Here is an 18,982-nt window from a genome sequence, read left to right on the forward strand (position 1 = left end):
GGAAGCGAGCATGCCCGCTAGATCAGAGGCCTTCTGATTTCGGCACAGACATGTGGGTCTCCCAGGTAGGTTGAAGCCCTAAGTGAGTTTGGTTGCTTCAGGGACTGTGCAGTCCAAATGCTTCTAAATAAATCTGGACATGCAATAGATTTTTGTGGTTACTGGAATATGAGCTTATTGAAATCCTTTAGCTGGAGGGCCTAAATTTGCCTAAGTTCTGTCATAGGTGTCCAATGTAGTATTTAATGTTACTCTGATGTGGGATTGTATTCTGTCCCAAGAAATAGGGGTTCCACTTGTTTATGTTTTTCAGTAAAATTCTTTAAAATCATGACTACTAATAATGCCTGTCAGTTCAGATATTACATTCTGAGATCATCAACAAAGATTCACAGTAAAAAAATACCATTTCATACCGTTTTTAAAGAATCAGCGTTGTCAGTTACCAACCTTTTCAGTCAATAGTCCTTTTCCCAAGATCAACTTTATTTCCTTGGCAAATAAAGTTTCTAAGGAACAAATGAGATTCAGCGATGTTGCTCATGTTAGGGCAACACAGAAAAATGACATAGTGTATATCCCTTTTAATGGAGTTTACTTTTATAAATCTAGTGCTGTTGCTCCTAATGCCTCAGCAAGCTCACAGTTTCAAAAATTTAGCTGATGCCTGGCTCCATTGTGGTTAATTATTGTCTTGCATGAAGAAAAACCTCACTTTTGCTTTAGCTGCAGCATTCATATGCAATACATTAATTCATTTTAGACTCAGCTATGTTCTGTTGAGCAGGAATTCTCGTGGTTTTGATCAGCCAAAATACAGAAATAAATATCGGTCTTTTATTCTAAATGAATACAAATTCGGCCCGTATATGATTTTGCTTGTTTATTTTCCAAAAAGCAATTGGAAAGTAGACAATAACATTACACTTTACTGCTTAAACTACACATTTCCCCCGCTACTCTGTCAACTACTTTATAGATGTATACATACATTTGCTCTAAGATGGGCTGTGAAGGTTTATTACATGTAGGTGGGAACACAGACACTATTTCTCACTATACTCATGGTATAGAATGCAACACATACTTTCTAAAAATAAGTGATGAAAATAACCAGACAGCAAAGCATTTGGGCAAGAACCATATCCATATCCATATGCATACAGTATACATATTGCACACTATATTCATATTATTCACTTTAAGTTAAAATATGTGCTATGCTTCTGTGTGGAAATAATATGCCATCAATATACTAAATGCTAAAATCTTAACGAAACTTTGACTTTGCTTAGAACAAGGGAGTATTTCCATTAAAATTAAATTAACATTATGTTATTAATCTAATTAATATATCTTTGGAATATTGTTTTCCAGAGACAAGTCATCCCTTTCACATGTAAAATAACACAATTGATCAGAACACAGTTTTATTTGTTCAGTAAACCAGTACCTACTTCATATATTATAAAACAGCCATCATCATCTGGTTCAGGTCTTTTTCCTTTTTTATAGTTAACCACCAATGAATATAGATACAAGCCAATAACAATAGTGCATGCAGTTAGCATGTTTAATTTAGTGATGACCCCCAAATCTATTCAAGTTAACGGCAAAGCTCTTTTGAGCTATTCAAGATTTGTCTGTTGTTGTTTAATGTAAAAAAAAAAAAAAAAATCAAAGCTTAGCCATATGCTGATTAAAATTAAGTGACTAAAAATCTCAAACAGACCAACCAGAAATACCCCAAACTGAGCACTTTTCCCTGTTAGAGGAGTTGACCTTTCAACAAAACCCAGGATCTCATAAAGACTTAAGAAAGTGAATTGTATACAGATGAGGAGGAGAGTGGAATTCTAATGGGCTAAATGTATATGAAGCGATTTGTTTGTCAATCTCTATTAAACTGAAAATTAACATAATAATTGAATTTAATTGTAAAAGTTTTCCCTAGAAATCAATTACTGGTCAACATTTCAATCATATTAACAGAAGACTCCAAGGTTGCCAATTTGAACTGATAAAGTTTCAATACAATCCAAATATCACTGATATTTGTTTCTTCTTATTTCTGAGACAAAATCTCACCTCATATTACATTTAATTTTTTTTTTTTTTTTTTTTTAATCTTTCTGTCAGTGTGGGTATCTGTAAAAAATGGAAGTTTCTAGGACTTGTCCAAGGGACTTTAATGCCTGAAACAGGGAAGGACCTAAATGATGTGCTCTTTTATTATGCATTAGAAATAAAATAATGCACAGCAGCATTTAAAATACAGTGAGGGTAAGGAAAAAAGTAATTATACCAACAGCAGACAGTTTGGAACACAGATTCTTGCATTAAGACTTTATACAGTGGCTTTGTACAAGCTATTAAATCATACAGGAGTGACAGGAGTAAGGTTTCTTAATGCATCCAATGTATTTACCAAAACACAGAGTCTGGTAAAAGCCTTAATATGGGACTGGCTATGTCAAGAATGAGCTTTTTTTGAAAATTCCACTTTTAGCATAAAAAACCCCTCTGAGTAGGATGTGGAGATGATGATAAGAGCAACCAGAGTTGTTATGGTTGTACTGAGAAATACATCTCAGCCCACATACAGAGTGTACTAGGAGGCATACAAAATTAAACCCCTTAATTCTGAAGACAGCCTGCAAAATCTTCTTCAATAGTCTTTTCGCGTAGAATTACTTGTGCTAAACAGAAGTGCTTTTTAAACTCTTTGAAATTCCAAAATAGTTGAATTAAAAATGCACATACTTTGGCTTTCTCATATTTTAAAATTCTGATTGTTATTTTAGAACAAAATATTTTATATTATATATCACTTTTTTTTAAGCAAAACTTTCAGAAGACATTTATGAAATACATTGAAAGCATTCTTACTCTGAATCTACACTACATATGAGAAAATGAAATGACAATGAAATCTGACATTCATCAAAAGCATGAGAGTTTTCAGAAATCTCATCCAGAACAGACTTCCAAAGCTCAGGTTATTCCTGTTCCAGATAACTGTGCAAAAGCATCAGTGAAATAATTTCTGTGAGAGTGATCAAATGAATACCATCTTCACTTAAAAAATGTGGCAGATCCACTCATTTGGCCACACCTTTAAGGAATTCATCATGTCACAATTAAAAGGTAACAGAAGTGTGATAATTATGGATAGATACAATTAAAATCACTTTATTGAAGCAAACCAGATCTGATTAAAAATCTTGTACACTCCTTCAAGATCTGCAGTTGCTGCAACTGAAGGAATTGCATCTTAATGCCCTAAAAAGACTCTTTTTTCATTCTTGACTGAGTATTAGTATAAAAATGTACATTCTCTTGTAAAAGATAGTGCTGTAATCTCATGATTTCAAGAAGACATGATGGTTGTTTTTTTTGAACATTGATGCACATCTGTGGTTCAGCATATATGTATGCAAGAGACACACTGGCACTAAAAGTAAGATTTTTCAAAGGACTCAAATAATGGCTCATTATACTTTCACTGAACTTCAAAGAAAGCTTCTATTGATTTCAGTAGAAGCAGTGCTAGCTCAGTGCTTAGTGCTTTAGAAAATAACACCTATTCTTAGTATGTTCATGTTTTAAATGCTGGCTTTCTCAGGATACTGCTATGCTTGAAACTTTTGCCTTTAGGTCATCTATTACAATCTCAGCCACACTCATAAGTAAAACTCCTGCCACACAACAGCTGTTCTAACTGAAATAAATATCTATCTGATCTAATCTATTTGTAATTTGTAATGCTCGTGACATTATAGCAGCTAACTGCAAAAATTGTTTTCTTAGTAGAGCTCTCATTGGACAGACTGCCTTTTTGGAAAACTTCAGCGTAACTGGGATTAAGCATTAAACCACTATCACCGAGAGATTAGGGCTACATGCACATCAGGCCTCAAGCAAATGTTCCTCTGCAGGGAACTGTGTTCCTATAGGAAGACTGATAAGTCAACTAATTTCTCCTAAACCATAGTAGGTTCAGCTATTACTTGGCAAGATGAGCAGATAATGCAGTTACGGATGCCTACTCATGGCCATGGCATTCTCTCTGTAATATGAACCTGTGGCTAATCTAAATCTGACAGAAGAAAGAAGACTTGCTACCTCCTCTGCTGAACAAGCAGCCTGTGGCTTAAATTGGTTGTAGGAAAAGGCAGTGAGAGAAATGGAGGTGGGAGGACAAAATCAAAGGCCAGCAGCTTAGCAGTGGTCATCCTCTAGCATCCTCTAGTGAAAATTCAAAGTGCATTCTTTAGCCTTGGCTTATGTCAGGAACAGATTGTGCTTTCTCATCTCTGTGCCCGAGCAACAGCTTCGTGGTTTTGTAGCAACTCACTTTTCCATAAAGAAAAGCAAGATACAATGGTGACTGGAATGTTTAACAGCTTCCTACCTATAGATTGTCCCAAGTATATTTTCACATACCTGAGGCAGATTCTCAGTAGCAATCATAGTAATCAGGCTGGCACCATAGGTGTTAGTGGAACTCTACTGGTTTACTTCAGCAGAGGCACTGACTTGTTTTTGATACAGTTTGTTATTATATAATAAAGGTTTTTTCTTTTCTGGTGATCTATAAATTCTGGAATTTTGCAGGTGAAAAAGGATTTTTATTAGAAATATCAACAAGAGACATTACTGAGTAGAAAATTCAGTTCTGAATTAATGATGCTTGGACTGGGATTTTGTTTTTCTGCCTGATTCTCATAAAGGAATCATGGGCAGAGAGTAATAGGGAACACCAACTTTTGAAAACATAAAATCAAATATCAATATTCTAAGGTAATATTACTCTATAAATTTGAAATTCCATGAGAGTGACTTCTTGACAGCTTTGATAGTTTCATCCTTATTCAAGTCTATAAGATCCTCTGGAAAATAATGACGAAACCAGACTCACACCACATAGTTGTTATCTAAACCTTTGGATTTATAAATAAATATAAATATATTAAGAGATTTATCAAGAGAGAGATATATATATAAAAGTCTTTAGATTTACCCTTTCAATATAAATAATTTGTAATTTTAAGAATATACTACTATTTGCAGAAATACTGGTGTAGCTTCATGAAAATCAACATTTTATATTAATCATGTTTAAAATACAGTATGTGTAAACAAGATTTTGTTCAACAGCCACGTAAATTGGTACATTCTCTTGCTTTTGTTAAAATTGTAATAGGCGCATTGCTTGATTCTCACCTGGCATCTGAATTGTTGAATTATTAATCATTTTTACAAATGTATTTACAATTAATCTGTATGGTTCTCAGCATCTTTCTTTGTGTTGGAGAATGGTGCTTTTTTTGCATCAGTGTGAAAATGAATTAGAATCTAATAGCATTTCTAAAGATGACCAGCTAAATTGGAATTGTAATAAGATTTCTGTACATAATGAACACAATCTAAAACTTAATTGTGTAATTAAACTGAGTGCTTCTCGGTAACAAACTGATAAGTATCTTTTAATGACCCTATAAATCTAACCTAATCTAAATGCTATTTAATATCTCACCTTCATTTAAGGAGGATATTCGTTTGGTTATTTGTTTGTTTCAGAAATTAGTTCTGAAATTAGCATATGGTGGCATTTCCATTCTTAAAGGGATTCCTATATATATATAATTCTGTTTCATATATGCTTTGTCATCATCATGGAATATAAAGATAATTAAGATAGCATTGCCAACTGTATTTACCATTTTTGCATTTTAAATAATACATTATTTGGAACTCACAAGGATTACACTGTGATTAACCAATCCTGTTTTACTCATCCTCTTGGTTTACAATGAAGAATTAATAGTTCGATAAGCTAAAAAAGACAATTACTTCTTATTCAGATTGCGTAATTTCTGTTAGATTTTGTTTATTTAGGTGGAGTTTTTTTGCTCAGTCTCAGAGGGTGATTTAGACTACCATTTCTCAAGCACCACTTAATTCCCAAAGATGCCTAAAACAATGACTGTGTTTGTTTTAACTGCAGAGTTACTGAGACACCCAAAGTCTTCTGAGCATCTCAGAAATCAGGTAGTTGGAAGAGTTAGGTTAGGTGTGATAGAAAGATGGGTGGAAAGATACCTAACCTCTGCCCAAGTCCCAGTTGGGACACAGTCTCTAAGATCTATGCACACAGTCACTACTATATTGATACTTTATACAACATAGTCAACTGAATGCTTTTAAATGGAGATTATGAGAAAATACTACTTTCCTGGAAAGGTTCTTGAAATCAGCTGGAAGCAACCTATTCACTTCTGTATGTTTTCAAATAGTTCTAGCGAACCCCTTCAGAGGATTTTTAACAGAAATACACATGTAAAATTAAGTAACAGTCCAGAACAAACAGCAAGCGGTTGTAGGACTGAGGAGATTGCACAGATTATTGGCTGAGCTGCGGAGAAGGGATGAGAGGGAAGCAGCACATGGACAAGTTTTATAAAGAAAACTTTAAAACCATAGATCTTTTCTAGAAAAACAAGATGTGAAAACCAAACTCTGTCAACAGTATGGATTCTGAAGAGATTTTTAGAATAAACAATGTATGTTGCATGGAAAGCAACTTAAGCTTTCTCAGATGAGAATATTATGAATGGGTTAGAAATTAATTAAAACTGATGAACTGGTAAATTCTATGACAAGATTTTACAAAGAAATTAAAAAAGATGAATAGAAGACAGGATACCAAAAAGTAACCAGGACTAAACACTTAGTCAACAATAGTCCATCAAGCAAAAAGGGAAAGAGATACAAAGCTGAGGAAAGGATATTGTGTAAACTACTTCTTCAAAATAATTACATGATTGTTTTGTTTTGTTTTAATCATCAATAACGTGGTTGTAGACTCCTCAGGCATTTCATATAGATCATCCTGAAGAACATAGAGTGTATAGACGGAAATGTTGAAGTCTGGAACAAGAAGACGGTGAACTGAGGATACCGTAAGATATGTTACTCTCACGTCTGACATCTTTTATATGTGTGGAACACTACTCATGCTCACAGATGAAAACAGAGATTGGCCAGACCAACTAATATTGAAAAGGAATTCATTGTTGCTTACAAAACAGAAAAGGAATTAATTAATTGCATTTGTTTTAACTATTGTTTCTTTTTTAAGGAATTTTAATCATGGTGTTTTACCAGCACAATATTTGTGGAAAGAAAATTGAAATGGGAATCCTATAGAAACAAAGCTCCAGGTTTGCATGCACAATTATTCCCAATAATTATTTTTGCATTTATCCAGGAACAGACGTAATTAGCAAGCAATTCTGAGCCACAATGAGCCAGTCTGGCTTACATGTTCAGCATCAAGAATCTCACTACAGAGAATGGTTTGTTGTTAACTCTTAGGAAAAAAAGTAAATGTTAAAAATACATACAAAAAGATAAAACATCCACACAAGCAGATACATGTTAACTGAAATATAAAGAAGGAAAACATGGGATAATTGCATCATACATTTATGTTCATTATAAACTAGTTTTGGATTTCCAATAATGTTCACATGACATGGATTAAGTGAAATATTATTACTACATTTGTGGGGGAAAAAAAAACCAAACTACCTTTTTTTTTGTTATTTTTAATGTGTATTCCTCACAGCAGGAATTTGTATCATTCCAGGAACACGAATTTTACTGCTAGCATTTCTCTAGCACAATACATTCATATCCCTGTCCTCAACAAATATATATTATATTTTTATTTCCAGGGGTTATTTGTCTGTCAAGATCAGTCACTGAGTTAAGAACAAAATGGAAATAAGTTCACTAGAAGTACTTACGCTTAAGCACAGAAAATAACCATGCAGCAAAACTTCTTGATTATTCTGTTATGATTGAGTGGAATCCAACTTCTGACCTATTTTAATTTTTGCAGTAACTCATATTAAACAACTTTTTTTTGTCCAAGTAAAGCAAATGGTTTCATGAAACTAGGTTATTCAGTTGTATGAGGATTCAAAAGAGCTTGCAGCATCTGCATCACAGCTGGAAGCACAAAGGGAAAACTTTCTTTCATGTTTAAAAGTTGCTAGATAAATGAGGAGAGTATGTAACCATGTCTCCTCGCTATACACCAACTGCAGGTATTTCAGTGACGCTGCAGTAGATGATTTTCCCCCTGCATGTTTTTTTCAGTCTCCTGAGAGCTCTTCCATCTTGTGAAGCAGATTCCTGTTCTCTGTCTTCTGCCATCTATGTACAAAGGTTTAAGATGGCAAAACAGTTAGCCCAACCTTTCTACAGCTGACAGTAAAATGTATTACTCTTCCCTCTGGCCACTACCAAATACTACTGCAATATCCTTCTCTGTCCTTCTGTGGAAGAAGACTGAAGACCCCAAAGATCCAAATCATCCCATCAAGATGTTTCTGCATTAATTTAACAATCATATCCAAGAGTCAGATGAGTCAAGATAATTTCCTTTGGAAAGAACTGTTTGAGGAGAGGAAAGAATACTGAGAAAGTAACTTAAAAAAAGACAACATTGAAAAAACATGGAATAACATCCCATAGTACTGACAAGACTATCCTGAAGGGTCAAAGAATTAGTAAGGGATCTGGAAGAAGTGCTAGCCTTTTATTTTTGAAGACTGCCTACACTGTAAAAAACTAAAAAAAAAGAAAAAAAAAAAGAAAAAAATTACTTCATCTGAGCATCATTAATTGGTCTTGCACTGTTTAGGATGTTCCAAGTGAGACAGAGAGGCTTGCTGGGATGTGGGAGATGATTGAATTTCTAGTTACGATTGAGAGGACTTCACTGCCTATCTTCCTCCATTGCAATGCTGACTTTGATTTGACCTCATGGAAATACTTTTTAACATTCCTTTTTCTGCCTTTCAACTGCCTTCCTGCCCTACTTCTATTGCATTTTTATTGCCCCCATCTGTCCAAATTATGCCACCAGTGACTAGAAAATTTTTTATAGAAAGAAAATATTGTTATTTCTAGCACATGGATTTAACCTAAGTCTGCTTGCTATAATTGTTTGTAAATGGATTCATTATATCAGGATCACTGAATTCCATAGTTTCTCAGTAGACTCCTTTTTGTAAGCATTTGCAGCTTGAAATATGGCTCTATATATAGCAGAAAGGGGAACTATATTGTGAGGGGGATTACTTCTTGCTCTATCGCATTCTTTCTGTCATTTAACACTGCTGCCATTTTCAGAAGAAATGTATAAAAAAATCACACAACATGAGCAGTATAAAATTCAAAAGCACTTTTGAATGTACAACTGCACCTTAACATTACTTTTCATAAACTGTGTAAGTACAGAATCTTCTCAGAAATACAATTCTTCTTATAGAAACACTAAACATAAAGAACACGTACAGGATAATGTTAACAACAACTCTGTCAAAGCAAGATCCTAATGACCCTCAACAGAAAACAGAACGAAGCCACGTTTAAATAAGAATGGCTGAAATGACATGGTGCAATCCAACACCTGCCATGAATCTTGCCCAATCATTTATGAATAAAAATGAATTTCCAACTGCAGTTATGGTCCTTCTCCAAAAGAAAGAATTTTTATGGACAATCTAACCTACCAGTGACAACCTTCAATTTTCTGGATACTGAAATGCCAGTTCTTTTTCTATGGCTTGAAATAATCTATGTAATGTTAAGTTGCACCTCATTCATGCTGCTCTTGATATCCTCCTGAAAAGGACATTAAAAGCAGCACTTACGTCTTGAAGAAAGAAAGAAAATAGTGGAGTCAAAAGATTTTTCTCTGCTGGAGAGTGACCGCAGTGCTTTGCATCCTACTGACACAGTGGTTTACAACAAACCTGAATGTATGCAACTGAGTGAGAGAAAATTAAGATACGGGAACACACATATGGAGACTTAAACAGTGTAATCAGGATTTTAATTGAATGCCTCTCCTGGAGGTTTCAGATAGGTTAAACCACAGCTAGAAGAAATATTAATGTCTTTTGTGTGATATTGGTCTGGAAGATTGTTGGATTCAAATGACAAAAGATCATTGCACAAGCAAAGAATCATCCCTTAACTTGAGATTGTTAGGTTGTAAAAGAACAACAAGTTTTGATATTTAACAATAAATACTTCAGAAATTGAATCAGCTACAGCACCAGCTAATCTTCACCTTTGTTATACTTAATTTTAACTATATATTATCTGCTTTTCATACGGATAATAAATAGGATCATTGAATGGTTGGCCAAACAGTCATATCATAATTTCTTGGAGAGTTCATGTGAGAAAATACTTTATGCATACTCAATATGAACTATTAATCCCTCCCTGATGCCCAGGAATTTTTCAGGAAGAATCAATTTGTTTCTGAAGAACTGCATTCCTTCTCAGAAGTGCAGGAGCAACAGCATCACCATTACAAAATCTTTTTCATTACCTCATCAGTCTGAAGAGACAATTGGAAGGGTTCTAAGCAACCACCTGCACACCTTGTTAGAATCACAGAGACTTGGAAATTTAGAAGAGCTGATTCAACACCTGTGCTAGGACTCCTGCTCCTTGCAAGCTGTGGTAACACAATGTTGTGATCCAGTGCTCTCGCTATCGTAAACATCTGTAGGAGGTCCCTGCAAACCCAAATATACCAGATCAAGCTTGCATTTGTGCTGAACTGTAAATATGGTTCTAATTGGAGAAGGCCTATACTTTTAATCCATACATTCCCATACCACTGGTCCAGTTCACTTAGGAGTATGGATCTAGATATTCAGCAAATAACTTGTTTATAAAACAGCATAGAGGTGCTTTAAGTTGCAACTTAAATCAAAATCAATTTATCTTCTCTGTCTTCATACCACAAAATACCTCCTTTAGAAGAAGGTATCTGCTTTAGGATAAGCACAATCATTCTTTGGACTCAAGTCATCGATTCTAATGGGAGCTTAGTCACCACAACACTAATACACACCCATATTTAGATAACTATACCAGGAATCCTGATCTTAAATTTAAGACCACCTAATGGGAAATGCACCCTCAGATCTGAGAAAATAATTGACTTGAGAGAATTTTACTTGCCAGTAGAAAGTGATAAACTGTTTATTTTTGAGAATTTAAGACTATCACAAACTTTCCTCTCACTTTTATGCTGAGTCTTCAAACACTTCCAGTGTTAACAAGGACAATTCCCATTTACAATTAACAATGTAAAAGCAAAATATTTCTTATTTGAAAACAGAACCATTATGTAAAACTAATATATTTGCCTTATGTGAGTGGAAAATAAGCTTTCTGGAAGAAAATGTTCAAGGTGGACTAAAGAGTCTCCACAGAAATTGTTTTCCAGTGGTAAAATGTATTCATTTCCAGTTTGTTATAATCAAGGTCAACTTCCAATTTTCAGACTGTCATAGCACACTTACAGACTGTTATTACATAGTCATTGACATATGAATATGGATGTGATGATGAAGCTTTCAGAAGCCTTCGGTGTATTAAAGTGTACTCAGATCCATAGTCATGGAGCACATCAATCTGATGCAATTATTAAACATACAAATTATCTAAAAATTTGCTATACTTATTTTACTGATGAAATGGCTCCAGGATTTAAATTATTCATTACTTACCCCTGTTCTTTGAACTTCCAAGAAAATAGCTCTTTGAAATGATTTCTCCCACACTGCCAACTCGCTGCCCAGCTCTACATTGAAATAATGACTCTTGCCGTGTCCAACCATAACACTGAAACAATATGGCCTCTGGTCTTCAAGATCAAAGTCCTGATGAATACCTAAATACAAGTTTGCTTGTAGCCAGCAATCATCAGCAAGCCAGAGCTGAAAGACATGTTTCAGTATGTGATTCTTCATCATCTAGCAAAACCAAACAGTTAAAGCAACATTGTCTTCTCTAAGTGATGGGTACTTGGATACGTTATGTCATTATGTCAATAATTACCTTGAAGAAATGTTCTGAGAATTAAGCAATAATTTCAAAGACAACTTCTCTCTTTGCTTCTTATTCACTTTACCCTTTGTCATGTAATCTGAGCTACTTCTACAGTTCCAAAATACTGTCAGTTACTTAAGCAATACATACATAATTTAAAAAGAATTTGCAGCAATATATTGTTACAGCGAAAAGGATGGAAATCTCTGAATTGTTTGAATACAATTCAAGAGCTGTGTACCAGCTTTACAGGAGAATAAAATTACTCTCTTCTAATTGGGTTCCAATAGGCTAAACACCAAGGAATGCAGTAATTTATCAAGCACTCAAGGGCTAATTCTGGAAATGACAACATGAGCTTTCAAATGTCCCCTAATAGCTGCCAATGCTGCTCTGCAACTACAAGGGGAGTGAAGTGAGATCACCTGCCATCACCTTCAAGATGAAGAAGAGAAACTTCATATTAGTCTTTCCTAATAAAAAATATTCCTGTAACAGAATGTTTTGTAAATGAAAACAAACTCTTACAAGAAACTTCCCTAATCTTTCCAAACTTCATTGATTAGCATAAATATAGAGAAAACTAAATAAAAAAGCTACCGCTTATATATCTGAGTACTTTCGCTGACTGAATTTCCAAATTATGCATTTTTTAAAATTTCTATTTATCAGATAGGGCCCCTTCCTATCTCCATTTCTCTATGATGGCATGGGGCAGAAAAAATTGAAAGAATAAAAAAAGTAATTTGCAAAGAGAATGTTATCTCTTATTTTCTAAAGTCACCTGCAAACAGAATTTTCTTTCTCTAGCGCTCCAGGTTAAGTTTAGGATACTTGACTCTAGTCAAGCAGATCTGAGGTAAAAGCAGTCATGTTTGACTGGACTTAGGTGGCTTTGAAAAGACCAGAATGCAGCTTTGCAGTAGTACCCAAGTCCTAGAAACTTGTAGTCAGGAAAAGCCTTATAAAGATTTAGAATTTATTTTTCCAGAACCTCTAATAGTCTATCATAGCCTATTGAGGCTAGAGTTGAAACTCCATACACATGAAAACAAACAAACAACTGGAATTTGAGCATTCAAATGTAATGTAAAATATTCCGATGCGTGTCAAATAAATGCTTACATGTTCAGGGTCTTGCATCCCTCCTGTTCCAGATGCACACACACCTGCCCTCACAGGACAGCAGTGAAGATCCACTTTTTAGTAATGAAAAGCAGAGGAAACCAATGCTCTGCTAGCACACCCTCCTCTGTGTACTGCTCTCATATTCACAAACAGGGTCAAAATACTCAGATGGGAACTGAAAATTTTGCTTGTGCTGGTGAATTACAGAGTAACACAAAGGTAGCAAATCTAACCTTACGCAATTTACTCAAGTCTAGTCTGTTAAGCCACGGATGTTTTGTGGGGCACCTCAGAAGCAGCACGTAATGCCACCAGGGTACGCAGCACTTTGTTGTCAAAAACAGCCCTGCAGCTACCCGAGGAGAGAACAGTCTTGAGGAAGTTCAAAGTTATTTTACAATGCTCCTTTGGACTGCTGAAAAGGAAGCTGAACAAAATACCTGTGTATCATCTGGTGTTCAGCAGCTATGGAGTGACAGGTATTACAGCTACAACTGCTTCAAGACTCAGTGCTGCTCATCCTGGCTCATAGACTACTATATTAGTATTTTTTACTTTGCATGTGAAAATGTGATGTGTGAAAATACCAGGCAATAAAAGAAAATAAACTGTTTTTAAGACAGGCGGCTTTTAAAAATGCATCTAATATTTTTGCCCCTGAAAAAGACAAGTTTTCAGTAACAGTTCCAGTAACTATGAGTATGAGGCAAGGTATAGGAAGAAACACTTGAGGTAAAAGAGATCACATTTTCAATCATCTGGTTGTTACCACTAAATGTCCATGAATATGCAAGTGCATGATATATATATGAATTTTAATTCACACATCTGCATATGCATGTTTGTGTATGCAAGTGTGTATTTATATGTATGCACACACACACACAAATCTAAAATACAGCAAACATTTTGTTTTAAAATGTGATTTCCACATTGGGTTCTTATTTTCCATGTTTAACTCTTCTGTCATAATAAACATAGATGAGAAGCTTACAATTAGGTGAGGAGTAAGTGCACCTTGCCTTAAAATCCATCTTTCGTGAGAAGATACAATAGCACTCTCCACCACAGCTTTGCACTAGTTCTAACTAGTTTGAATCCTTAAGAACACCCTCCCCAAATGGCAGTTTTTACAAAATAAAGTCCATCTTTCAGTCTGCAATGTAGAAACCTTAATCTCTTAAGATTTTTTCCTATCTTTTTGGATTTGCTCAGTTTGCCTCATTGCCATTTATACCAAAGAATCAACAGAAAAGAGGTTAAAGTGTTGAATTTGAGCTTTTGCACTTTAGCTAATGTACTCATGAAGACTGGCAATTAAACATTCATTTATTAAAATGTCAAGAACATTAAAGAGCTGAATCTTGGGTGGTTTATTTCCCACTTCTTTTTCTTAATGAAAAAATATCACAGAATTTGCTTTAAGGATAGATTATCCTTGAAATTACCAGAATATTCAAGGAAGGACTGAGTTTCAAATCAGTAGTAACATTTAAAGGAGAAAAAACAAACCCAAAACCCAATCCACAGAAAAATCTTTTCAAAAGGCATAATGGGTATATATTTCATTGGTGCCTGACTTATGTAACAGGAAAAAGCAAATTTTAAAAAAAGATCAAGGAGACCAAATAAATAATCTGGGACAGAACCTTTGCTCTGTGCTGCTGCCTCAATGATAGGCAGGACCTGAAGTTGCCCCTGTGTACCCAGCTGGAGACACGGTCACATTAAAATAATGCTGTGCGTACAAGAATATGGCTGCGCTCCCACATCCTGCACTCCGGAGCTGAGCTCAAGTCCCGAGCTCCAGGATTGCTGTTTTCCTGGCATGGCATTGGCCAAGACCCTTCCCTCTCCCCACTTTTGCCAGAGAAGGGAACGTTCTGCCCCTGCCCAGTGACAGCAGGCTTAGGACAGACAAAAAAAAGGCAGTGATGGGCTGCAAAATTGGCAGCTGACAGCAGAAGCTCTTTTAGCAGCCAGTTAACGGGACTGACACCTCTGTAAAATGCAAAAATCAGCTCATATTTGAGAGATATTTTTTCTAGATTTCTATCAAATTCCATGTGCTCCTTGCTCTGTTGGTTTTAACTTCATCATGTTTTCAATTTCTTTCTTTTTTTTTTTAAATCACAGTCAACAAAATTGGTGTAGGAAACGTGCCCATGTTGTTGAAAGTCAGTTTGGGACAAGTAGTTTGAGCAGTCAGGACATAGAAATTCCCTGCCACCCCATTCTTTGAAGAATTTGGCCATTTAGTGCTACAGAGATCTCCCTTCTACACTGAACAGGGCAGTAAAGGGGAATGGAATGTTATTGTCAGGCCTATGACCTTTTTTTTCTTTCTTTTTTTTTTTTTCCCCTTTTTCCTTCTGTAAATTGTCCTGAATAACTGTGTTGCATCAGAAAAAAAAAAAAACCAAAACCCAAAACCCTAACAAAACCAAAACCAAAATAGTCAAGCAGTTCTCCTTCAGACCAATGTTAAGTCAGGATCTGTACAGGTAACAGAGCAACAACCTTCCTTCTCCACAACATTAGTACATGGTGAAAGGAGGAATAGTAGAGAGTAGGACAGCAGCTGGTGAGAACTAAAGCTGCTTTGTAATCTTTCAGTGAAACAGCATTTTCTCTGAAAAGACTGATCTTTTTCTTCTCCCCCCCCCCCCCGCCCCCGATAATATATTTGGTTTTACTGTCTTAGGCGAGTAGGCTTTCATCTAGCTTTACCTCACCTGCAAAGCAGCTTTTGCTTAGCTAGTAGAGAAGTAAATTAATCTATCTGATGCAACTTATTAGAAAATATCTTCTGTAAGTCAATTACTGAAACAGACTGCTAGGGTTTTTTCCAAAATCCTTGCTTGGGACAAGCTAAACAGAAAACACGACACTGTCTCTAGGTGGTGGAAAAAATGAAGAATTCTATGGTACACAAATACACCATGTTGCCCTTTGTAAGGTAAAACCTACTATAGTATTTGCACATGATCTAAAAAGGACATAATTTTATACTTCTAATTACTGAAATTAAAGTATCTTTACATAGACCAGGAATTACAGCAAAAGCATTCTTTATCACAGTCACTTAAAAATCTGAGCCACTAAGAAAAAAGCAATATCCAGCTTCATTATGTTCAGCTGTGTGTCTCACCTGTATACTGAAAAATTTCTTCAATATGGAAGGATTTTAGTAACTTGCTCACTTGGAGCTTAATCCATTTTCCATATTCTCTTATACTTGCATAGCTAATGCACTAGAAAAAACAACAGATGAACTATTTGAATGTTGGCTACTCCTAGTTAAGATTAACTTGAGATTATCATTAACAGGAAAAGGCAAGCTTTCTTTATGAAATAATATCATTGTAATCATTAGAAAACCTACCTTGTGAATTTTAAATAGAACCTCACAGAGGTTATAGATTTTTTCAGCTCGTACCCAGTCTAGTGTGCTTACCTATAATACCAAAAGAAAATATTAACAACACATTCTTTATTCAAAAATCATGTACAGATGAAAAAAAATGAAAAGATTTCACCCATCATTATTCTACTGGTTACTCTAAATATAGGCAAGTTACTACATTTAATATCCAGCATTTAGAAAAGTTTGTCAAATAGCATTCAATTTTTACAGAAACAGCATCTACAGGAGTCTTACTATAATTAAAAGGTATTAAATAATTTCATTGATGTTTTTCCCCATTATTACTACAGTACGATGGAAACCTCTTTGTAATCTCTGTGGTGAGTTACATAAGCATATTTAATTTCCAATATGCTAACACAGAGGACCCAGAGTCTCAAACCCAGAGTCATTCAGCTTCATGTCTCAATTTAAAAAAACCCTTACAATCAACAGACCAAGATGTGTTCCTAAATTCAGATTTGAGTTTACATACACTAGGGCACCAATACCTTAATACTTATATTAAAAACTGGAAAGGACTATGTAACTGCAATATTTGAAATTAAGAAGAGTGTCAACTGTGTGTTTAATAATTGTCGTGGTTTAATCCCAGCCAGCAACTAACCACCACGCAGCTGCTCACTCACTTCCCCTCCCTGAAGTGGGATGGGGGAGAGAAGTGGAAGGAAAAAGTTAAAACTCGTGGGTTGAGATAAGAACAGTTTAATAGAACAGGAAGGAAGAAACTAATAATGATAATAATAATAATAAAAGGATTGGAACATCCAAAACAAGTGATGCACAATGCAATTGCTCACCACTTGCCGACCGATGCCGTTAGCTCCTGAGCAGCGATCCGCCCCCTGGCCAACTCCCCCCACTTTATACACTGAGCATGATGTCACACGGTATGGAATACCCCGTTGGCCAGTTGGGGTCAGGTGTCCTGGCTGTGTCCTGTGCCAACTTCTTGTGCCCCTCCAGCTTTCTCGCTGGCTGGGCATGAGAAGCTGAAAAACCCTTGACTACCTATAAACACTATTTAGCAACAACTGAAAACATCAGTGTTATCAACATTCTTCTCATACTGAACCCAAAACATAACACTATACCAGCTACTAGAAAGAAAATTAACTCTATCCCAGCCAAACCCAGGACAATAATGAATATGGAAAGACATATTTTTAGTTTTCTTTTGATTTCATTACTTTATCCTGTTGACATGACAGGCTGTTAAAATTTGGCAGTTAGAATGATATTTGAAGTTTTTCCCTAAATTCTAGTTCATGATATAATGTGATAATCTGTTTTCTCTTAAAAACATTACATAGCCTATGTAGTTCAAGAAGAAAAAAAGAACCTTTACATGGGAAAAATACAAGGGGAACACACATCATTTTGATTATATATTTTAGAGCAAAATCCTAGGTCTTGGTGAATGCACAGGAATGGCTGCATAGCTATATGAAGAATTTGACTAAATTGTAACTCTGAGGCTTTTAGCACATGGAAAGAAGTGTTTTGGTGACTCTAATAGCAATTTGGATACTTTGAAATACTAGGGAGATGCAGCTTTGTCCTGTTCCTGTCCCCCTCCCAAAAGGAAGAAAGCAGAAAAATTAAATTATTTAGGTAAATCAAAATTTGGCTGTAAAACATCTGGCTTCTGTGAATGAAACTTAACTAGGAAAAAGCTATGAAATTCAGTAACAGATTATTTTTCTCTGTATTCACAGTAACACATAATAATCAGTATTGTTCCTAATGTTTTGCATGAAGATCAACATGACTTTAAATTAATTTTAAGTTGAATTTCCAGGTCTTCATAAATTCTAAGCCATTAAGCAAAATGGTAATAAAATGGTGAAAATCCAAACCACTACAACACTTAGGTGCAGACTGATGTAACTTCTACTGGTTATTAAATGTTATTTCAGAGATTGCTGTTGGAGGAGTAATATGAACTTGGTGTTAGTTTCTTTCTAATTTTATATGTTCTTATGTCCAGTCCAATTGAAACTAATACACATTATTATTGAGTAGACCTCACAGCTATGTGTTTCAAAGCAGTGTTTCAGAATTTACCTGAATTCTTTCTTCTTAGTGTGGAAAGCATCCCACCTAAATTTAGACATCAAAAGTACCTAATCTTAACAACCTAATCTAATTCTTAATAATCTAATCTTAATTTCAACATATTGGGAAAGAAGGAAAAAAAAAAAAAAAAAGAAAAAGAGCCAGTTCTTTCTCCCAGTTTCCCTAACTTTAACTTCTAGATGACTAAACTTAGGTGAGATGAATCACCTATTGCAAATGAGACTGAAGACCTCTGGAAGAGAAAGTCCTATCACCACATCTTTTCAGGATATAAAGGGACTTGTATGCTAGGGTTCTCCGCTTGACAGTTTTTATATTTGAACAACTGAATGACAAACATGACTTGAATACAATGTATGCAGTAGAATATGTAAAAGCATGTTATATACTTTGTTTTATCATAAGCCATTTCTC

The 18,982-nt window shown here is 35.2% G+C and overlaps 1 protein-coding gene across 2 annotated transcripts in view; it reads right to left on the reverse strand.

Moving 5' to 3' along the window:
• Positions 1-18,982, reverse strand: part of SNTG2 (syntrophin gamma 2) — a 299,806-nt gene that overhangs the window by 21,383 nt on the left and 259,441 nt on the right. For both annotated transcript variants that reach the window (XM_030038043.1, XM_030038044.1), the window contains 2 exons: positions 16,448-16,519; positions 11,613-11,822 (listed from right to left, as the gene is read on the reverse strand). In XM_030038043.1, the coding sequence (XP_029893903.1) occupies positions 11,613-11,822; positions 16,448-16,519 (282 nt within the window). The remainder of the gene's footprint in view (positions 1-11,612; positions 11,823-16,447; positions 16,520-18,982) is intronic.

Source organism: Aquila chrysaetos, chromosome 15, assembly GCF_900496995.4.
Source record: "Aquila chrysaetos chrysaetos chromosome 15, bAquChr1.4, whole genome shotgun sequence".
Classification (NCBI taxonomy): Eukaryota; Metazoa; Chordata; class Aves; order Accipitriformes; family Accipitridae; genus Aquila; species Aquila chrysaetos.